Here is a 23,501-nt window from a genome sequence, read left to right as displayed (position 1 = left end):
ACATGGATAACCACATAAAAGTAAATGTACTCACTGAGTGTAGACTGTATGGAGACTCTGTACAACGTGGCATGTAGAAGAGGCTGCCATTGGACACACAGGCTGGTTGGACGTACCTGGTAGGTCGACAAGCCTGAGACGCCGAAGAACACTGGAGATACAGAGAGACAGGCAGATGAAAGAAAGTTCAATTTAAAAACGATGAAGCAGAACATCAAAGTTAAAGTTTCTAACACTGGTCACCTGTGTTTATGAACCTTTCAAAGCAATGTAAACGTTTCTGACAAACTGCGGCACCTTTTCACATTTTCTAACCATAAAATTTTCCTTTTTTCCTTGTTGTCACTCGTCTGGTAAGAACCCTCTACCAAGGTTATACCAAGGTTTTGAATTTTCAATTAGTTTTTAGGGATGCACTGATCCCGATACCGCATCGTATATCGGGCCGATACTGATTCAAATAATGGATCAGATATCGGTGACAATGGGGCCGATCTATTCAATTCAATTCTATGTTTATATACTATGTACATTATAGACTGGAATTTAAATTCCTGTTTCAGTTTTGACCAATTTGTTGCTGCATTAAAAAGGTTTACACTTGAATTTTTTACAGAGTTGCTGGTGTGCGATTTATTATTTTATTTTAAGAAGAACAATTAAATACATTTATATCTATGTATTTATTGGTCACATTTTGTTTTACAAAGTTAGGAAAGCATTATTACTTGACACTATAAAGTCAAGCCTGATGTTGCCTTACACATTATTAAATGATCCAGTCACTTCCACACAGTGAGGCATACAGCTTATTAATTACACATTGGTATTGGATCAGTACTCGGTATCGGCCGATACCAAAAGCCCAGGTATCACTATTAGTATCGGGACTGAAAAAGTCGGATCGGTGCATCCCTATTAGTTTTTATTTTATTTTAGTTTTGACTTTTCAATTTCATTTTAGTTTAGTTTAGTTTGTTTTCAGAGTACGTTTGCTAGTTTTAGTTTAGTCTCAGTTTGTCAGAAAGGTTCAGTTTTTAAATATTTAGTTTTACTCTCGTTTTATTTTTTTTGTCTCAGAAGTATGTAGCTACATATAGATACAAAATACATGGTTGGAGAACAGTGTAGGAATGTCCAAAATGTTTCAAGTTTAATCTTCCTGCAAATTTAGTGAATCAATTGCGGCATAGCGCCATCTCTTAGAATATCAAGACCGTTTAATTTCTGTGGGTCAATATCACAAGAGTTGACGGAAATTCTCCTTTTTTTCGGTAGTGACATATTATAGCTAAAAAAAAAATAAAACTGAAATGAATTTGTTTATTTTAATTTTATTTGTATAACTTTTTTTACCCAGGCAATAAAGTTCCAGGTTAGTTTTAGTTTTTCTTAAAGTATATAATTTGTATTCAGTTTTAGTTTGCTATAATGACCCTGCCCTCCACCACCCAGCTCCTTCAGCCGCCAGACGACCCAAAACACGACCCAGACACTCACTCACTAAGCACTCTGGCTGGATCGGCTCCAGCCATGAATCATGTGGGCTACTAGGTCTGCACCAAACTATATTAATTAAGGATACCTCGCATCTTATTAATGGTGCTGCTAAGTCTCTCTTAGAAATGTGGTCAGTTTGGCTGTTCAGAGAGTAAAATGACATTACGAAACTTCACATTAAGTATATACTTTAGAATGAGTCACTTAGACTTTGATTGACAACAGTGTGAGAAGTAGTGTGGAACTCACACAAAATGTTTAAGATTTAAAACTTTAAAGTGAGGGTTAGAGCTGCATCAAATAAACAAATGGCACTTAAACATCTTCTTTTTTTTTGGTCTTCTGATAGCTGAAAAATTGTGCACCATATACAGTGGAAATGATGGAAATGTATCTCCGTATACTGACAGTACCAGTTACAACATTCAGCTGCGTAGATGTTAGAACAAATCACAAAGTAACAAAATTAGTCCGGCTTCGTGTTTCACTGTCGTGCGGAGAAACAATGAGGCATGATGCAGCAAAATGCAAAACACCACAAGCAATTTGAATAGCTGAAGTTTGTTTGGTAGTGAGGTTTCAGTGTACCACAGGCAACCTCCCTGGAGCCTCCCTTTCTCTCTCTCTTACCCCCTCGTTAACAGAATTTGCTGATGGTTTAAAATAAACTTGGCTCTAGTGCCAGTAAATGGATATTTTATACTGGGACCATATGGCAGGTGCCTTATTTTCAATACTAGTGAATAATGCATATGACAACCCACAAGTTCATTCAATGATACGCAAAGATAGAAACGTCACTCTCATACGCAGACATGCAAAATGCACACTAGCACGCAAAGACGTACATGTCAACACATGAATACAGACATATGCAATCATGTATAGATGCATTTGTGTACATGTGTGCATACAATAAGAAACTGTGTAAGGCTGGCAGTCAATCAAGTTGGCATGTTCCCACAGGAAACAACATGAAGCTGCATTTGGGCTTGATTGCCGCGAGTGCACGGGCTGGTCAGCCAAACTGGCAAAATCATTTACTGGCCCAATATACTGCTGACTGCAACAATGTTGGTTTTAGGCCACGTGTTTCGTTTTATTCCTTAGTTTTATTTGTTTTTGGATAGCTTTGAATTTATTTCCTGTTTTGAGGGACGTCTGACAAACTTCTGCCCCCACTTTAGTCTGCAGCAATAATCAAACACATCTAACGTGTTTTGGAGTATACTACCGGGCTTAAAGCCAGTTACATAGAGGAAAAACATAAAAACTAGGACAAAGAAAAAATGAGAGAATGGGAAAGTAAAACATAAAAAGTACAAAAGAGGGAACTGAAGTTGTGGAGGCCATGTTAGGTAAAAATAAAATGAGTACTACGGATTAGGGTTGTCATTCAATAAAATATTTAATTGCGATTAATCACATGATTGTCCATACTTAAAAAATTGTATCTGCTCAAAATGTACCTTAAAGGGAGATTTGTCAAGTATTTAATACTCTTACCAACATGGGAGTGGGCAAATATGCTGTTTTATGCAAATGTATGTATATATTTATTATTGGAAATCAATTAACAACACAAAACAATGACAAATATTGTCCAGAAACCCTCAAAGGTACTGCATTTAGCATAAAAAATATGCTCATGACATGGCAAACTGCAGCCCAACAGGCAACAACAACAGTCAGTGTGTCAGTGTGCTGACTTGACTATGACTTGCCCCAAACTGCATGTGATTATCATAAAGTGGGCATGTCTGTGAAGGGGAGACTCGTAGGTACCCATAGAACCCATTTTCATTCACATAACTTGAGGTCAGAGGTCAAGGGACCTCGCCAAAATTTTGCGTATGTTTGGAGCGTAACGTATTTAGCCTCCTTCGCAACAAGCTAGTATGACATGATTGGTAAAATGGATTACTTAGATTATCTAGTTTCATGTGATACCAGTATATTCACCTGTTTCTTTAAAACTGAGCCTGCTATAACCTCCAAAAGATTGAATATCAGCTGGGCCCGACGGCGGACTGTTGGATTTTTAATAGGTTAATTAAAAATAGTTGCGTTAATGCGTTAAAGAAATTCAAACGAATTTGCATTAATGCATTATCGCTTTAACTGTGACAGCCCTACTACGGATATAAACCATGGTGGACAATATGAAGATACAGCAACCAGTCAGAAAATTCCTTCGTCTGTGTGTGTGAGAGAGAGAGAGCTCAGGTTGCCAGACTTAAAGCCAAACATTTTCACCCATCTGCCTTCCCAACCTCCACACCCTCAGTTAGTTTCCACAACACTATTTCTTCTTTCTTATTCTGCCAGTTTCTCATCATGTAGTCCTTTCACAGTTATTTCCAGTGTTGTGCTAATTCTACAAAGTTTCATGAGGCCAGATTGAGCAAGCACTCTTCAGTGGTCCTGGGATAAACTCATTTTTACTGTACTGCTGAAGTGCCAGCACCTCAATATAAACTGCAAACAACTTCATTTGGTGGAAACCGTTTCATTTCATTCAATGGCCCTCAAGGTACCAATAATTACCTTTTTATGCTACATGCTAGTATGTGTAATTTATTGGAGTAAACATGCCAGCTGGCTCCCATGGTAAGGCTGCAATGGTTGCAGTGTACCCAGGGAAATATGTTACTGTATCTCCCTTATTAGAATGACAAATGACTGAACGCATCCCCGTTAATAAATCAGAGTTCATCCAGTGGAAAGTACAAATATGGACGATGTATTTAAAAACGCCATGCGTAATATGGGAAAATCTGATACATCTGAAATTTATCAGCGCACTGTGAATTGCTTGTGTCTGAGGGGGGTGGGGGGACAATATCTGAAAATGCAAAGAAGTAGATAAGGTTATTATACATACAGATTATTTTGTACTGCATATAAAGAAATGGGGCTTATGAAGAGCCAATAAAATCATAATAAATTTGATTATGTGGACATAGAGACACAAACTTCAAGTGCCACATGGTTATTTAAATGTGCAAGGCTGATAAATCTACATGTCAATGCCTCATATTTCATCTTTATCCTCTCATGAAAGCATCTTTCATTACGAGAACTGTATAGAGACAGGAAGGCGTGAGGGAGTTGTCACTCATTGTACAGTTGAATGATTAAAGAACGGATTAAGGATGGCACATCACTGCAGCACAAATTAATAAAGAAAATCTGTGTTTTAAAAGAAATCCCCTTTTAATTGCTGACGGTGTGTAAAGTGATTAATCCCTCTACATTTAGTCTTTCCATTTTATTTCTCAACATTTTTCAATTAAGTTAAAGCAAGTAGTTTTTCAGAAAAAAAATCTAAATATCTCTTTTTGCTGCGTGCATTAACGTGCATAAGAAATTCATGAGCTATTAAAATTAGAGAATGTTTGCTTTCATCCCATTTGAAGCTCAGCCATTTGGTTTTCTTTCAGACAGTAAGTCTGAAAGAAAACAGTAGATTTTAAAGTAGGGAATGATGCAGCAGTTTTCTAGAAAACCACACACATGAACAAACAACAACATAAATGGTGGTGAGCAGTCTTCTGAGAGCCCGCAAGAGTGGGTTTAAAGGACAGGTCCATTATCTTATTTATTTTTTAGGTTTTTATATCATTCTGTATCTTCACAGAGGTGTTCCTTATGTATTCAAATATATTATTCAAATTTTGGTTAATGTATGTATGTTTTAGCATCAAAATACTATTTTCCTAACGCCTTTCACTTGATCCAACGTAGGTTTCTGCATGAAGACACTGCTACACATACAGTGTATATACATCCCTATATTCAGTCGGCACACTCCCTTTTTGGAGAAGCAGACAGGAGTAACGGCAGAGAAGCTAGGCAACGTACTGCTGTGTGGACGCCACGTTAGTTCGGATCATAGTCACAAAATAACACAAACTAACCAATCTATGAAGCGATAGACCAGCAATGAAAAAACCGGCTTTGAAGACAGCAATGCAGCGGCTTCAGTTCCCTGTCGGAAAGGGCTGTCTGATGGTGAATAGCGTACACTTAAACTGATATTGATTTTTTTTTGGTGTCTAAAATACATTTTCCAGCTGCTCCCGTCCACAGCCGCTTTAAATCGCCCTCAGACCGCCCTTTCTGACGTGGAACTGAAGCCGTTTTATAGCGCTCTTGAAAGCCACCAGACTCCATTCACAAAATAATAATTTTACCATGCAGAACACGGGAGTATACATACAACCCCACTGCAAAATATCCAAACTAACCCTTTCTATTATTTCCAAATTTAGTACATTTAACTTTGACTCAGCTAGTGCTAGCGTTCACATTATTCATAACCTTATTGATTAGCTTCATGAATAGCTTATTTTGGTAACCTTTTTGCTCCTAATGGCATCTGCAAGATTTCACAGAGCCGGAAAACAACCAGTCAGAGCTGATCTGAGGTCTTCAAGAGCCGGCTGTCAATCACTCGCGAACTCCGACCAAACGGTCAGACTAGGCAGCGCTGATCAAATATGAAGCAATATTATGTTACTGTAATGCCTATTTCTCGCCTCAAATGTTTTCAGAATCATCTTGTGGTGTACTGTTTTGCTGTGAAATGAGAAAATTTGTGACGCCGCCGCCATTGTTAAACCTGGTGAAGGAACGCCAAGTTCCGGTCACTTGACCGGAGCACAGCCAATAGGAACGCTCTCTCAATGAAATGACCTGTGATTGGTCAAAGTCTCCTGTCATGGGCTAGATTTTTAAAGCGTGAAAACAGAGCCATGAGGAGGTGCAGAAGTCTAGTTTTCTCTCAGAACACTTGAATTACAATATGTTGAAAGGTTATTATGGAATTTTTGCCCAATGATGCCAAAAATATACTGCGTACTGCCACTTTAAAGAAAGAATACGTATGTACATACATGCACACATATCTCTACACTACAAACACTTTTTCTCTCGCTCTCGATCAACAGTCAAGCTTGCTCCCTCTCTCTTACTTCCTCCCTCTCTGGCAGTCTATTTGTTTTAATTGTGAGGGATGTTAAAGTCTGCATTAGGTTTTACTGCACCTACTGATACCAAATCTATATGCAAAAAGGATTGTTCTCACTGGCTGACTGGGAAATATTAATATCCTTCTGTCTATCTGCCTGTTTGCTTAAGTCTCAATGGAAATTAGAGTGTATGGTATCAGCAGGCAGTTAATATGCGTGTTGTACCTTCCCCTCTTCCCTCAAACTACTTTGCTTTTCTGCTGCTGCTGCCTTTGCCTTCTAATAGTCCTTCGTGACAAATTTAGTCTGAAAACTTAAGGTGATGTTTGCGTCCCCATTAGGGCTCATTTTTGGAATGACTTATTTCTAAATTTGGCATGACTTTACAAAAGTAAATAAGGTTATCATCAGTGAAAGCTCAATTTAAAATTACAATGAGAAAGTCACTTTCATAAACCTCAGTTTTGTTATTAACCTCAGAAAACGGTGAGCTAGCTTCTTCTATTTACAATCATGCCAATACAATGTCAACAGTGCCAAGTGAGGAAGACATTTCTATGAAGAAAAACATGAAGAGTTCAATTCCACAATCAGATATCAGCTCCACCGTTAAACACCTACCCTTACAACAAAGTGTGAGTGGTCTTTACAGATGTATGATAAGGATGCTTACATGTCTTGGCATTCAGTAGCACTGGTTCACTTTGTCCCGTAGGGTAAGAAGCCGTCACTTGAACACTGTACTCCGTCCCACTTAGTAGATTCAGAAGCAGCTTGGAGTTCACATCTTCACCCACTGTTGTCTCCGAAGCTGGTCCTGGAACTGAGAGAGACACACACATGTATACATGAGCACAGACAGGAAGGACAGAGGAAGACTGAGAATGAGAAGAAACACTGAGAAAACACACACTGCGCCAACGTTACCCAAGATAGCATTACATTTTCCAAACACATTAGTTAGTCCTCATCCTAAAAGCGTTTTTCTCATGTAGCTTCAGTTACATACAGAGCCATAAAGGGTTATGCAGACGACCATTGAGTGAGTATTTTTGTCACTTAACACTATTGTAAGCCGTTTTGTTAAGTTGCCTCTTAGCGAAATGCTGAATGAATTTAAGTTAGGCTTTTATTGTGAAAGGTAAAAATGGAAGGAGTGAAGCTGTAATGCGCTGCCATTGACAATGTGGAAAATAAAGAGTTCAATTGACTACATTGATTGGACATGGCCAATTTTCCCTTTAAGAGTCTGATCATACATTTTTTCTTATCACACTTATGATACTGAGACTAAATAACTCCACTCTGCAATACAAGAACAATGTCCTCTATTTCCATGTTTTCTACAGGGATCACCAGTTGGTGAGGACGGAGACTTTTTTGCCTGGGACATGCTGTTCCAGCCTCAAGCTTTTAACCTGATTCACTGTAGCCAACCAACAGTTGGAGACAGCGTTTTCAGCCAACTCATCGAGCTCACGTTAACACATGCTTAATTAGCTCGCTAGCTACAACTGATAAAATCTGCCAGTGAGTTGTTATTTCAGCCACCAAAATCGTCAGTCGCCATGCCAGAAACGAGGAGCTGCTTCTGTCTACCTCTATCTGAAATCAAGAACTCATTGAACTGTGGTAAATCTGTCTCCAATATCACTGTAAACTGCATCACAATCTTTGCATACATATACACACACCTGCACAATTATACATGGATTGCACGCATTCATGCAGTGCCTCACGGAACAATGGAAATGTTTCCACATACACCTCTAGGCCACTGATAAACAAAGATATAATAACAACAAACTTCATTAGTGCAGCTTTTCCAAACAACTACTACAAATTGCTTTATAAAATAATAATCCTGCATAATAAAGGGATACATTTAAAAAAAGAAACAAAACCAATACAAGAAGAAAAATAATTCATATAAATAAAGGAGGAGCAGCAATTATCTTTACAACACACCACCACTGGAACAGTTTAAAAGGAAACAGACTGTGTGTGTATATACAGTATATATACTGTATGTGTGTATGTGCGTGCATTTTATGTTTTTGCTACATTAAGTTGGTTTAAGTTTACATTAAGTAAATTGTAGCTGTATATCTCACTGTGTGTGTGTGTGTGGGGAGGAGGAAGGCATTTGCACGCGCACACACACTTTTCTTCCATCCACACCAACATTGTCACAGTGAAAAGAGCAGCCTGGTGAAATTCATTTCCCTTCAACTTAATACATAAAATCTGATTAATGCAGCCTGTCTGCTTGAAGCTGGGTCCTCAAAGACACAGTAATTGTGTTTAGATGACTTAAAACAGACATGGAAACTATAAAGACTGGAACCTTGTCTTGGAAGGATGAAACAATTAGCACTGGAGACACAGTCGAACAGTGAAAATGGGCTTTTGATGATGCTTCAAGACAATAAATAAATGAGGAAGGGTAATATTTTATTTCAGCTCTGGATCGCTGACGTTCTCCTTTAAGCCTCAAGCGTCTTGTTAAAAAGAAAAGCTAAGAAGTCACTATGAGGAAAGCCAAAACACTTCAGCTACTATATGCCTGTCACAGGTTTGTTGCTGGTGGTCCCCCCGTAACAAGCAGATTAGTATGTTTGGACGAGCCTGTGTCCCGGGGCAAAGCACACACTAAATTTTAAAAATGCTCCCTTGCTTAATGACTAACAGCTGTCTAACTGTGCTTCAATGTGTGTGTGTGTGTGTGTGTGTGTGTGTGTAGTATACATTAAGGTGTACTTCTGTGAAATGGAAACACTGAGACTTTAATACACTTTCAAAAACCATCACAAGAAAAACGACTGGAGGAAAATCTCCCAAATCTCTACATTTTACAGGTCATCCCCAAGGGCTCATTTTGGGATTATTGCTTGCTTATACAAATAATGTTAGGATTAGCATTAGTGCTTGCCTCTGTGTGTGTGTGTGAGTGTGTGTGAGTTTGCATGTATGTACCATAGATGGGCTGGTAGACGATCCTGTAACCCGCTGTAGGAGACTGAGGTGGGTCCCAGGTGACCCTGAGGCGGTTGTACCACTCCTCTGACACACGTATGTTTTCAGGAGACGAGAGGGGCACTGCCAAAACACAAACAAAAATCAGAATATGGAAATGCTTCTCAGAATTTGACTTTAAGGTTAAGAAAAGTTATATTTACATTCAGTTTTACCCACCAAAATGCATTGTCTAACAAAACGTGTCAAGTGCATTATCTTCATCATAAAATATTTACAAAGTCGATTTTTGTAAATATTCACAATCATGCATTGTTAACATATTGCTTTTTTCTTTTTAAGGATACTGATTTTCTACAAAACCTTTTTTTTTTCATTTAACAAAAGAAGACAAGCTCCTTAAATGTTTAAATGGTGTCTAAACACAAGCAACAAGCAATAAAATAGTCTAAAATCGGCAAAATTATGATTTAAATCAGTCTTGAATACGTAAAGAAGAGTAGAGCTGAAACTAATTATTTGAATTATTGAATGAATCTGTTGATTATGTTATTGATTAATCATTTAATAGTTTGGTCTATAAAATGTCAGAAAAGAGTGAAAAATGTCTATCACAGATAAAAGTGACATTTTCAAATTCGTTATTTTGTCTGATGAAACGTTCAACGCCCAAAGATATTCCATTTACAATGATATAACAGGAATACAGAAAATATTTGTCAATTTTGATTTAAAAAAATATTTTAACAATTAATCGATTACCAAACAAGATGCTGAATACATTTCTGTCAACTAACTGTCTCAAAATGAGGCCTTTAATGCCAGCTTTTGGTACTTGACAGTTTTTAATTCGGCACTACAGACACATTTTGGTCATTAGAAAGTATCAAGGTTCAATATCCAGCCTTAATATAACTTATACATTTTGTTCCTTGTTGTTGTTCACAATTTAAAACCAGAATTACCGCCAACCAGTCAAGTTTACATCCATGTCAGTCCAAAATGTCATCACTTCTTTATTTTATCCTGTTAAACATTTCCGTAAAATTGTCATATATAGCATATGAATTCTTAAGTTATGGCCAGAATTGGACGTAAGGTCACAGTGACCCTGAACTTTGACCACCAAAATAATCAGTTCACCCTTGAGTCCAAGTGGACGTTTGTGCCAAATTTGAAGAAATTCCCTCAAGGTGTTCCTGAGATATCGTGTTCACGAGAATGGTCTGAACCATAGAGTTTATATATAGATGGATGACACGTCTCCACTTCCTCCCACTGTAAAGAAGTGAAGCCAAAATATGGCTTCTAATACAGAAGCTGCCAACTTGAGATTTTGACGTCACTTAAAGCCAGAGTAGGTGCAGTAGTGATCGGCGGTGGAACTTTGGTATCAAGGTCACCCACCCGAATCAATCGAGAGCCGAGCATGCACAGCTGCCAATCATGACGTCTCACCCCTTTTTATAGCATCAAATAACTAACTAAAACCAAACGTATCAGAAAAATGAGTACTTGAACATACATCAGTGTGATAAGAGCTACCTAAAATGACAGAAACCATCTTTGGGAAAAATGTATTTGATGTGTACTTTGACTTATTAGTTTGGCCGATGTCCCATCTACTAACATGGAGGAGGCGGGGTTTATGACCTATACTGCAGCCAGCCACCAGGGGGCGATCGAGATGTTTTGGCTTCACATTTGGGGAGAGGTCATGTCATCCATCTTTATATACAGTCTATGGTCCAGACGGATGGACGGACAACCCGAAACCATAATATCTCCGGCCACGGCTATTTCCGGCCACGGCTATCGCCGGCACGGAGGCATAAAAAAAACCTTGGCACGGCACTCTGTTTATAGTTTGTTGATATATGGTTTAATTATATTGTTTTCAAACAGTGAAATATAAATCATGGTAACATTATTTTTCTAAACAGTGATGGGATTGGTTGAATTTGAGTTATCACAGGGTTGTAAATTCCTACAGACCCTGATTTAGAGGAGAAGACCGTTTCCTCGGTCAGAAAATAGAAAATCATGTCTTACTGTACATCGGGTATGCCTGGGCTCTGATTTATGACTAGGCTGCTTTCCAAGCTGAGAATAGTTTTTTATTTGCAATATGGCAAGCTATAATATTACCCTCATCTAATATGATGACATATTCCGTCTGACATTTCAATTCTCTGAACAACGAGGAGACAATCACTACTGCTCACAAGAGGTAATCAAGAGAATGGTTGAGAAAATCAATTAGCGGCGCGCAAAATAATTTAATCGTCTCATTAATGAAAGGAGCTGCCGTAATTATGAACGGCCTTCATTAAGACAATTAAGGACGCATCAGTATTTGTCATCGCTTTAATTCACGTCCTCCTTCAGGAACGTAAATGAACATGAAATTAATGCAATGCAAATGAACATTCTGCTCGCTGCAATAAAATTAATTTTCATTAGCTTTCAGTTTTGTCAAGGTGTTCTCCTAAACTGGGAGCTGCATCGTTGTATAATGAAAATGAGAAACCGAGAGTTGACCCTGGTAGTTAATAATTCAGAGGAGTGTGTGTGGGTGTGAGTGTGGTTGTGTGTTTGTGTGTGTTGGGGGTTTGTAAGTCTTACATGTGGCGCCCAGCGCAGAGACACTGACGCCGTCTTGTCCGTCGGAGTACACCGGTGTGACTGTCACTTTGTACTGCATGTCTGACAGTAAAGGCTGAAGCACTGCTCTCCTCTGACCACCAGGAACTAACACCTACACACACACACACACACACACACACACATACACATATATATATACACGTTAAGGTCACATTTGACGGTGAAGTACAGGGAGCTGTAAAGCAATGATGACTTCTGCTCACTTGGGACTAACCTGCACACAGCCAAACACACAAGAGGCATACAAATCAAAAACCCATGCGTGTGTGTACACACACACACACCAGGATATATGCACCATATAGCAGACTACACACAGAATCCTTCTCTGCTGGTTTATAGGAACATTTGGAGGCAAAGATTAAGGCCAGGCTTAATTAGGTGAAACAGAAAGTGCTTGCAAAATGCGATGTATACCTTCAAGGATTTCAACCACAACTGTTCAAGAATTCTGCTCACTTTACTTTAGTCAATAAAGTCAGTTGAGGCCAAGTGAGAGGCAAAAAGAGCTGAGAAAAAAAACATTAGGCTACTGCTGTGTTTTAATTTAAAAGTGTTCAAGTCTTTCTCTGCAGCTCTCTTTAAGCTCAAAAAGTATGTCTTTGTATAAGGTATCTCTTTATCAAAAAATGTCAACCAAAGTGCCCTGCAAAAATTATATTTGGTACACTGACACTAAGAAAAAGAAACATGATAAACCCGATGTTGCCATTTTATAATACGATTAAATTCGACACCTATTATCAGATGACGTTTGCTCAGTTGTCATGGAACTGTTGCTGTCTAATCAACCATTTTTCTGAGCACTTTTAGGAAGTGTTGTCCATGTTGGATTAACAGTAGAGCTTTACAGTTCATTCATTCAACATCTGCGGTTTTGTGACAACTGAGCAAACAATCTACTGATGAAGACCATGAGATATGTGCAAAATAAAAGTCAACTTTCTCAGGCTTCTTATTTAATTACATATTGTTTTAAACCAAAATATTATTTGTTATTCACATAAGAAAGGCTTCTAACGTTCATCTGTCTGTTCTTAACTAAATGTCTGCTTTCCAAAACAAGACTTTAACATAAACAACAGCAGAGAGATTAACTCTTCTTCATTGTGCTAACAGCACTGATCCCCAGCCAAATGTTAGTCTATGTGTGTGTGTGTGTGTGTACGTGTGTGTGTCAGAGAGAGAAAGAGAAATGTGCGTTAAGGGAAGGCCAGGTAAATCTCTCAAAGCCAGTGAGATGGGAGGAGCTGTCCACTCTGACTGCAGTGCTGAATCACCTGCCAGTGTCAAAGCAGGAAGGCACAAACACACATTCAAACACACATTCAAACATATTTAAATCCATAAATAAACACATAAACACACAACCAGCTTATGAAACAGAGTTGTCCATGCTCTCTTCTTGTGCCCTCTATCTGTCTCTCACACACATCCACATCAAAACACATCAAAACTTTCAGAAAGAGGCACGACCTGGAACAACCCTTAACTATCAGCGCCGGCGGACAGGTTTAAGCCTTTCTCCCATTTTGTTTAGCTGTTGTTTCTTTTTCCACCTCCCTTTGTTTCTTTTGCTCTTTTCTCTGCCGCCCTCCATCTCTGCTCCCAGTGAGGTAAATGGCTGCTGAAAAGATAATGAAATGTCTTCTGGCTTGGCCTGGCCTCTCCATCTTCTACTGCTCTGACACCACATTGGGAAATTAAAACAGGAGGCCGGGGAAGAGAGGGGAGCAAAGTAAGGGGAGGTGGCGAGAGAGAAGACAGGAGGGAGGGAAAACAGAGAGATAGAGGGACAGATGGAGAGAGAAAGTGTTTGTGTGTGCGTGTGTGTGTGCGTGCGTGCGTGCGTGCGTGCGTGCGTGCGTGCGTGCGTGCGTGCGTGCGTGTGTGCGTGTGTGTGTGTGTGTGTGTGTGCGTGCGTGCGTGCGTGCGTGCGTGCGTGCGTGCGTGTGCATCAGCGATCAGGGTCAGTACATGGCACCGAGCTCAAGGGCTCTTACCACAGATAGAGGAATCAGGAAGGAGAGGCAGAGTGGACCGGGACTAAAAGTCTAATCAGTTTTTTGATTGGAGCAGATGACCCGACACTGACCGCTGCAGAGCCGTCCAGTTGGCTGGAGGTGTGAAATAACAAGGCTCTTCCTACGAATACAACTCCAGTGTTGTCTATTCCATATAATCTGTGTTCACAACTCACCAGGGAAGAAGTTTGTGTGTGTTTACAGTACGTGCATGTGTGTGAGAGCTACACTGCTCAAAGTGTCAGAGGAACATAAGGAGGGAGACTTTAGAAAGACAGGGATATAGAAATATCTCATAAAAGAGAGAAATAAGTAAAATCAGAAAACACTCATCGCACAAAACCATAGATCCACTACAGCAAATGCCCCTGACACCTCTATATCTGTACTTGATTATGTGTGAATGATAGATTTTTACAGTTACTTGATCAACTCACAGACTCCTCTTTGTGGTCGTCCCTGAGGCCGGCGTAGGAGACCCTGTAGCTTTCCACATGGGGGTCTTCCAGCTCCCATGATGCCTCTATGCTCTGGGTGGTCTCGTCACTCAGCAGAAGGTTTCTCACAGCCTGACGTGCCACTGTGACACCACATCACAAAGAACAGTTACTGACGGATTTATGATACATAAATTTACACAAGATCTTGGCTTAAGTTACGTTTTCTCCACACTTAATGTAGTTCAGTAAACTGTGGATTAGAAAAATGTCAGTCAAGATGCCAGTATGCTCAAAGAAGCATACTGCAATATAGCTGCAACTATCAAAGTGCCAACATGCTCAGACTTGCTGTGATGTGCTGGATAATAAAGTTGCAGTGGCCCAGGTGGAGTTTCTACTGGGAGTTTGAAACAAAACAAAGCGTTTCTGTTTCATCAATCTTGATAACGGCTTTAAACCAAGTAGATGTGTTTTTAGGCCTATGCAGTCCTAGGTGGAGGGAGGAGTGCGAGGACTCCATACATAATGCAGCCTTAAACTACAAGCCTTGATTTTTAAAAACAAAAGGCGACTCGCTCTCTTTTAGCCGGCCACTTTAAGTTGTGATTGTCATAGCAGCACTCTGAGTTTTAAACAAAGCAGATGTGCCGTTTTTTAAGTTTCTAGGATAGTGAGCAGTGAATTAAATAAAGCAGACATGTTGCTTTTCTAAGTTTAAAGTGGAGAAGCTGCTCTGACTCGATTAGTTGTAGCTCGTTCCTCATACGAAATACAATCCAGATGGCCTCCGGGTCGCCTCTGAGATAATGAGGTTTGAACTATAGTCTGTGAGTGAAGCCAACTTGGTAAACACACTTATGAAAATACAATAGATCTTCCAAACTTTTTTCATAAGGTGAATCCTGCTGGAGAATGAAAGAGAATGTAATCAATGCTTCAGTTTTGCATTCATCGACCTCAGTCAGAACAGAGAGTGTGGAGCTTTTCTAAGCTCTCAGTGAGTGTTTACAACTTAATTGTTCTCTCTCAACCATGCACACACGACGTACTGAGCTATTCCTGAAAGCAGCTACAGTACACTACTCTTATAATGCTGTCCTCCACACCGGTACCAGTCTGCCACTGTCACTACCACTACGCAGGATAAGGGAACAGTGGATGTAGATACACAGCCTTTTATTTTCAAAAAACTCCTGAAGTGAGATGCTTAAGCTGCCGCCATTGTTTGTATGTCTGTTACGTCACTTGGCTGAAGCAGCGCCTGCGCAGATACAGTTGGTGACGCTCAATAACCGGGTTAAGGTGTGTACATGCAACAGTTTCCCAGTTTCTTTCGGAATACTCCAGCTATCATATTTGGTTTCTTATGAACTGGATATGGTGTTTAATTACTCAAACAAATAAACAGTATACTCCAAAAACCCGATCATAAAAGGGTTATTCATCTCCATGTAAATGCACTCAGTAATTCTGGTTTTAACTAAGCAGAGTTTTGGGTTTGTTACTCTTTCATATTTCAAAGGCAGTAGACTTTCTAGACAGATGTCTTGACTTGAGTTGTGATTGACCCCTTAAAACTCAGACGGCCCGCCAGCGAGCCCGGCCTAGGTATATTGACAATAAGGGGGTTTATGAGCAGTTTCCAAGTGCTCGCCATCCAATCGCTGAAAAATGGAGTTCTTGCAGAAATCTCCAAATGTCAAAAGTTTTTGAAAGCAAATCACAGCATGGCTTTTTCTAAGATGTTCCTCAAGGCCTCGGTGTCTTAATGTGATATTTTGGAGGGATTATTGATCATTTTTATCAATTCTCTAACAGAAACAAAATGCTTGATTTAGCACCAAACCTTTGTAACAAATAGTATCAACCCAAAAATGACTGCAACAATTTATGAGACATAATAAAATGACCAATCACAAACTTATATCACCATGTTCTACGCTCTTATACACTTTCGCAATTTATTTTAAATGATTAATTAATTTAATAATTAATTTGTATTTCTTATTAATGACTAGAACAACTTGACACACAGTGCTGAGCCGCATCTCAAATTACATCTGGCCAGCCTCTCTGCAAGGATACTTTTAGTTTAGCCTGCTGGCCACTGGACACATGCAAGCAAAATTGTTTAAAGCAAAGCTCTAAAGGTTTTGACATTACGAAAATACTGTATACATTTCATGGTACAATTTTAATCTAACATGACATGCCCAATCGTGTCACATCTTTTCAAGTTAGTGTTTGTATCTTATTATACATGTACAACACTGACTGTGATGCTTTGGAGACTTTCACTCCTGACATTTTGGAATTTTACACAAAAGCAATTAGGACATTTCTTACCTGCGGTTGTGGTAGGAGCAATCGTTGTTGTCTCTGCCACTGGGGAAACACAGAGAGCAAAAATCAGATAATAGGATAGAACCTCTCATCAACAAACTCTCTGTATCAATAACTAAGGTAATTAGACAGAAATACATAACAAATCATCGACGTGAAAATAGATTTTCTTCTTCTGAGATGTGCTGCGACAAACAAATCAATGCATATGGGCTCATGCAGAGCCCCGCTTTGAGCTCAGAAATGCTAATTTTAGGATCCTAAAAGGCAGATGTGATTGGACTGGTGTGTTGTTTTCAGCAGAGAGTGGCACTTTGGTGTAGAAGGTTAGTAAGGTCACAACATCAGTGCAACCAAGAGGATTTTATTTGATGAAATTACACTTCTCTTTCTCTTATCACTGGAAAAGTTTTAATATTTTGACTTTTGTTGAGTTTTGTATTTATTAGATAAAGCAAATACCACACCTACCTGAGTTAGTAACACATCAGCCATACATGTTGCCAATCAAACAGTCTCATGTCACTTACATGTGGTCTCTATCACAGAGACGGTGTCGCTCTCCGATTCATCTTTGAATATAGCCGTCAACATAACTTCGTACTCAGTCAAGGGACTCAGACCGTTCAGGATGTATCTGTTATCACTTCCAATCAAGACCACCTACAGAAGAGAAACACACATAAAAGTCTTAGACTCATATTACGGTTGACTTCCAACAATATCTCTTTTCCAAAAAAAACAACTTCTCAAAGATGTTGGCTGATATTTTCAAAAATATTCTGCTGCTGTTTTATAACCTATTATCAACAGTTCATTTTGGTCAAAACGTTATGTAAGACAGTTGTCAGTTAGTCGTCATGTCACACTTTCATCCAGAGTTTTAATCTGAGTTGTGTCCAATGATAATATTGCAAGTACCAGTATCTGTGGTACCAACTGAACTTAATTGGGCATTAATGAAAAAAAAGTAATAAAAAAAGTTAAACTTAATAAGTGCTTCCCATTTTGTCATGTTGTGTTTCACAATATGCTGTCAACATTTAAGTCACCTTCTTGTGTTTTGTACTTTCATGTGTTGTTCCTATGTTTGTAAGAGGAAGAGTTTCCTAAGTTACTCTCAAGATGTGATCACATTTTGGGCATTAACCAACAGTCTGACATGATTATTTATACTTTAAGTACAACAGCAGACTTTCAAAACCAAGGTCGCCGCTGCGTTTTAGTAGAGAGAGCTGCTGAAAACGTAAAACAACAAATCGCCTCGGTGCTCGTAATTTTAGGCAAGAAAACAGCAGGAAATGGCGGTGCATATTTTCTGCTATACTTGTAAATTTCGCATCGTAGAAATTTGTTTAATCATCATGTAAATGTACTTACTATACTCTGTTGTGTAAAAAAAACACATTTCAATAAGGCCACTGTAGGTCATAAAAATGTCCATCACAATACAAGTAATTCAGAAATGTGCATTTTCCCCTGAGTACAACCGCGTAGTCAGTTGGATCGAGTACTGCTGCAGGAGTCCAAACGACCACTACAATTTGTCCATCACAAAAATGAGTCAGACCCCAAGGTAAACACCAAGAGGTCATCAAAAGTACAGCTTGCTTCCACTGAGCGCAACATTTAAATTGGAATTTACTGTTGATGACTTAATAACCATATTATGTGCAGGAATGTGTTTCTTTACAAAGCCCTTTGAGGCATACTGATGCAAATTTCAGCAGTGGGGCCGGCCATTTATGTTCTCCCAGGAGCAAGTGCATCTTTAGTGATTTATTCTCTCGCTTTTCTTTTTACATTTCCTTGCATTTAGTGAAATATAGCTCCTTATTTTACAGCATTGCCCTCTGTGGTATTTCCCTGATTAAAGAGTGGAGTCAAAAAGACATTTTATTGATTAACAAAGAGTACAAAAAGACCCCAAATCTGCTTTCAGAAAGGTATCAGGATGCTAGTAAAACAAATGAATCCAAACAAAACCGCATGATCACCAATGATATGATTCACTCTTCGTCTACACGGAGCTCTACATTATCATAAAGTTTTAATCTGGGTAATCTTTCACTCCGTTTGTGTGTCTGTTCGACTCTATTATGTTTAATCTCCTCTCAGATATAACAATACAAAGCGGTCGGTGGAGGATGTAAATGTGTCTATGTGTACATATGTAGAGTATGTGGGTGAGAGACAGAGAAAAACTGCGTGTATCCCTTTCTCTATGCTGGCAGAATTACCAGCCCACCTCTCCAACTCCCCAGAGTGTTATTTTCAGCTCTGATGACTCTCATCAAAACACACAAACTCACAGACACGCTCACACAACATGCACACAAACACGTACACACTCCTACAGACTAGAGGGCTCTATCGCGGCCGCCCAGCTGTCTCTAAAGCCCAGATCATGGAAATAAAACACCCAAGCCATTAATTTCTAGATTTATTCAGCCTTTATGTATACTCAGCCATGCCAGGGGTTGTAACAGCTACCAGTAGTGTAGTTAAGCTTATATGCAAGTCTATACAGGCTCCCCCTTATCTGAGCATATGGAGTGCAGCCACTTCTTCCTCTGGAAATAGAGATAATACGTGGACCCCTGGCTAAATGAAAAAAACAATCTAAATCCATGCAGGTTATTTACCTTTTGATGCTAAATCATGGTGTAATATCGGTCAGCTTGAGGAAGTGAAAATACACTTCATGGCTGTGCAAAGGACTCAGACTTAAAAGTTTCATGCATATAGTGCTGTCAATATGATCTGTGAGGATGATCTTCACTGTCACATTTCACTTCTTGTGAGTGAAAAAAAAGCACTTTCAAGAAAACCGTGTCCTAAACCTTCACATACCGTATTTTATTGGTACTGACCTCCTTTGTGTCGCCGCCTGTGAACGGTGCCCAGGAGAGTCTGTAGAGGACAATGTCGTTCGCTGAGTGATCCCAGCTGACCTGGAAGCTGTCTGTGCCGACATCATTGGAGCGGAGATTCAAAGGACCAGGAACTGGAGCTGAGAAGTAGAGAGATTGCATTTTTTTTTTACCTGAATTCATTCATTCAGTCCGTCATTTGCATACTATTTCTAATAATGTTCTGGTTTTCCCATAGGTTTTTGTGATATTCCAGTGTTCTGCACTAGTTTTTCCTTATGATGCCTCCCACTTAGCATTACTGGGCAATAGGAAGAGAACTGACAAAAGGGAGCATTGCAACTGCGCTACTTGATGCAACTTTCATGAAACATGTAATGCTGCGATGCAACTACACTTATCGTCATTGTTTTCAATGTTAATACAAAGATTAGCTTTCGTTGTCATTGAATATTTGTTTCCCCAAATACCTACAGCTGCAAAGAACTGATCTTCCACTCTGGATGCATCAAGCCAGAGTAACAATGAAGCTGTGTGTCATTGGAACATCGCAAAAAACGGCAACAGTTAAAATACCATGTGCACTATTATGCAGCAAGTAGTATGCTAAAAGCCATATGACCATGAGATGAGCTAGCTTCAGATTGGAACATGGTACAATCACTGACACAATCACTAAACTTCTGCTTCCCTGACTTTAGGGGCTAATTTATAGCACAAGTTTAAAAAGTTTGTTCAGCAGTTATCTTAACTTACAACAACACTTAAGGTGTGAACTCTTACCATTTCCCACTAGCCCACTCAAAGTCCTTAAAAGTGTTAACACATTTCATGTCCTTTTCTTAAACCCGGTCCATTGAACAAAGTTTGCCAGGAGATAAATAAAAAAATCAGCATGGATCTTCAGAGTGAGTAGTTTAATAGCTGCTTGCCAGAAATACATTTCTTTCAGCTGACTCAGCACTGGAGCCCAACTGCTTGTTGCTCAAAGGGATATTCCTACAAATCAATATCTGTTAGCGTGACGGAATAGTAAGGGACAGCGAAATGACCTTTTAATGCGACTGGGCTATTATGCGAGGTGTAAATGAGATGGGCAGACTGCCAAAATAGCAGAAGGACCAGTAAGGGTAATAAAATACAACACTGTTTGGCACTAAGAGAGAAATGGTTTGCCTTCTAATGCTATTGGTACAACTATCTGCAGGAAATTGAGACAAAATTGTCCTCAGCAGAGATAGCAATAGGTAAATGTCGAAAGACCAACGTGGAAGACAAATTGGACTACAGAAAAAAAACAAATGTACTTGATAGTAACCACTGGTGCCAACATTGATCATCTACGTCTGCCCGTATTTGAATTCAGCGTTGCCAAAAACTGACCAACTAACTACAGTGTCTTCTAATGTATCCGTACAGTCAAAAAGCGACTTACTGGTAGTGAATCCGTCTGTGAGTGGCTCTGATTGGCCCTGATCGTACATGGCGTAGATGGCCACTGAGTACTCCATCAGAGACGTCAACTCACTGAGGTCGTAAGAGTTCAATGGACCCACCTCCACCTGCACAACACACAGAGACACATGACATATCCACACACAAAAACACAGTTAGACAAAAATAGAATAGTTCAATCACAGTCGGCTAAAAGGGCCACAAAAACATGGTCTATGTAAAGATTTCTTCTAATTCTTGTTGTTTGCAGTAACACCTCTGTACATGCAAGTTTTAAGAGTTTATCCAACTTTCGCTCATGCACACACACACACACATCACTCCTGTGTAATTGCAATATCTGTATATTTTCCAAGATGATTTATATCAGTGCTCAATACTCATTCTAGTCTGACCTTTTCATACTAAGGAGAACAATCCCTATAATTAATCTCCTCTTTGTTCTATGCTTTCTTCCTCTTTTTTCACTTTTTCTCATCTCTCAACATCAAGAGATGCTCACAGATACAAATGCTATCCAATACAATCATATCTAAAAATGATATCACATAAAATCATGTAGTCGCGTATCACACAAACCTCCTCTGTGACTAGTCCGTCTGTCTTGACCCACATGATGCGGTAACCTTTAATTCCTTTGGGCACGGGGTCCCAGCTGATGTGGGCCGAGTTGTGAGTGATGTCAGAGAACTGGAGGTTGCTCGGAGGACTCAGTCTTACTGGGAGAGAGAGAGAGAGAGAGAGAGAGAGAGAGAGAGAGAGAGAGAGAGAGAGAGAGAGAGAGAGAGAGAGAGAGAGAGAGAGAGAGAGAGAGCAAGTGTTTGATGAGTGTAGGTAGGCATTTGCGCTTCTAGCTTTGTGAGGACCAGTTTGAGTTTTAGACTTTGAGAGGGAGGATATTGTTGGAAAGAGAAGATGCTTTGTTCGATCTGTACCTCACTGTTTGAGGATTAAGGTATGTAATGATGTAAGGTATGTTTTTACAGTTGAGATTAGAATTAAATTTAGGTGAAGGTTAGGATAAAGGTTCAGAATGAGAGCCCTCAGTTAAAAATGGTATGTGTGTGCTAGGGATGTTAATAATTAACCGTTTAACCGTTAAAAAGAAAGACATTTTACCGATTAATGCTATCTGTTAAACGGTTAAAAGAAATATTAAAAATTAAATAAAAAGCTGAGCAAAACTCAGAGGAGCGGCTTGTCACTTAAAAGGAGAGTAGCTGTTCCACCTTAACAGCCCACCTTAAGTGAGTCTGAGCCAGTGTTGTGGCTTGGGTTTTGAGGAGTTGTAGCATTTATTCAGCGACAAATAAACTGTACACACACTGCACTGCTACGTTCACAGCTACAACGCCACCGACAACCCACACTCACCGCCGCCACACACACACACGGTCCGCCGGACACTCGCTAACGTAACGCTGCACTGACACACAGCTGACAACCTCGCAGCTAAACTAAATTATGCGGTGGAGACTTTTACTGGGTAAGTGGCTGCATGTGGCTGCCTACGCTCCCAGTTGGCTGAACTGGGGACTAAGTTGTCTGTTTTGCACATACACTTTAGTCGGCGCACCGCTGCATGCAATGCACTAATCTTGTCAGATAATGGTTAATAATCGGTTAACGAGGGGAAAAAAAATCTAAATTAGCATCCCTAGTGTGTGCATGTGCATTACTCACATGTAGTTTCCTGGTTTGTAATAGGGTCACTGGTCTCCTCCCCATAAATGGCATAAACATCGACGATGTATTTAGTGTGAGGGGTCAACCCATCCAGCTCCACCTCTGTCACTGCATCCGACACCTTGACCTGGGGAAAAAGACACACATATGCTCACATAACTGCATTTAAAACAAAACTTAAGACTCTTAGCTGACAAGTTGTTGTTTAAAATTATTAATTGAACAAGCAATTATCTATTTAACTTTTTCTGTCAGTTTCTTTCTTTAGCTACCTGCTTCTCGTCATCCTCTACATAATCTGTAAGCGGTGAATACGTCAGCATGTAGCCAGAAACTCCATCCACACTGTGCCATCTTGCTTTCATGGTGCTGTGAGTCACATCAAACAGCTGGAGGGCCGTCACTGTGGGTAGGGCCACTACATACAAACAACAACACATGGACAGACACACAGCACAGTTCAATCAAGGAGGATTCATACCAATATACCAAAAAGTATTTTCAGTTGGTCTTGATTAAAAACCCTTGTCTTGCCTCCCTGGATGCTTTTATGTTCCTGTATCA

At 39.6% G+C, this 23,501-nt stretch overlaps 1 protein-coding gene across 2 annotated transcripts in view; it reads right to left on the bottom strand.

Moving 5' to 3' along the window:
* The window catches only part of col14a1a (collagen, type XIV, alpha 1a), a 152,782-nt gene that overhangs the window by 78,980 nt on the left and 50,301 nt on the right, over positions 1 to 23,501 (bottom strand). For both annotated transcript variants that reach the window (XM_074654161.1, XM_074654162.1), the window contains exons 12-23: positions 23,210 to 23,355; positions 22,935 to 23,064; positions 21,831 to 21,970; positions 21,232 to 21,358; positions 19,797 to 19,936; positions 17,454 to 17,586; positions 16,927 to 16,965; positions 14,578 to 14,720; positions 12,075 to 12,207; positions 9,450 to 9,572; positions 7,147 to 7,296; positions 35 to 151 (exon numbers count right to left, since the gene is read on the bottom strand). In XM_074654161.1, the coding sequence (XP_074510262.1) occupies positions 35 to 151; positions 7,147 to 7,296; positions 9,450 to 9,572; positions 12,075 to 12,207; positions 14,578 to 14,720; positions 16,927 to 16,965; positions 17,454 to 17,586; positions 19,797 to 19,936; positions 21,232 to 21,358; positions 21,831 to 21,970; positions 22,935 to 23,064; positions 23,210 to 23,355 (1,521 nt within the window). The remainder of the gene's footprint in view (positions 1 to 34; positions 152 to 7,146; positions 7,297 to 9,449; positions 9,573 to 12,074; positions 12,208 to 14,577; positions 14,721 to 16,926; positions 16,966 to 17,453; positions 17,587 to 19,796; positions 19,937 to 21,231; positions 21,359 to 21,830; positions 21,971 to 22,934; positions 23,065 to 23,209; positions 23,356 to 23,501) is intronic.

The sequence above is a fragment of the Sebastes fasciatus genome, chromosome 12 (genome assembly GCF_043250625.1).
Source record: "Sebastes fasciatus isolate fSebFas1 chromosome 12, fSebFas1.pri, whole genome shotgun sequence".
NCBI lineage: Eukaryota > Metazoa > Chordata > Actinopteri > Perciformes > Sebastidae > Sebastes > Sebastes fasciatus.
Note: the sequence above shows the minus strand (reverse complement) of the source record. Positions and strands in the feature narration are given on the sequence as shown.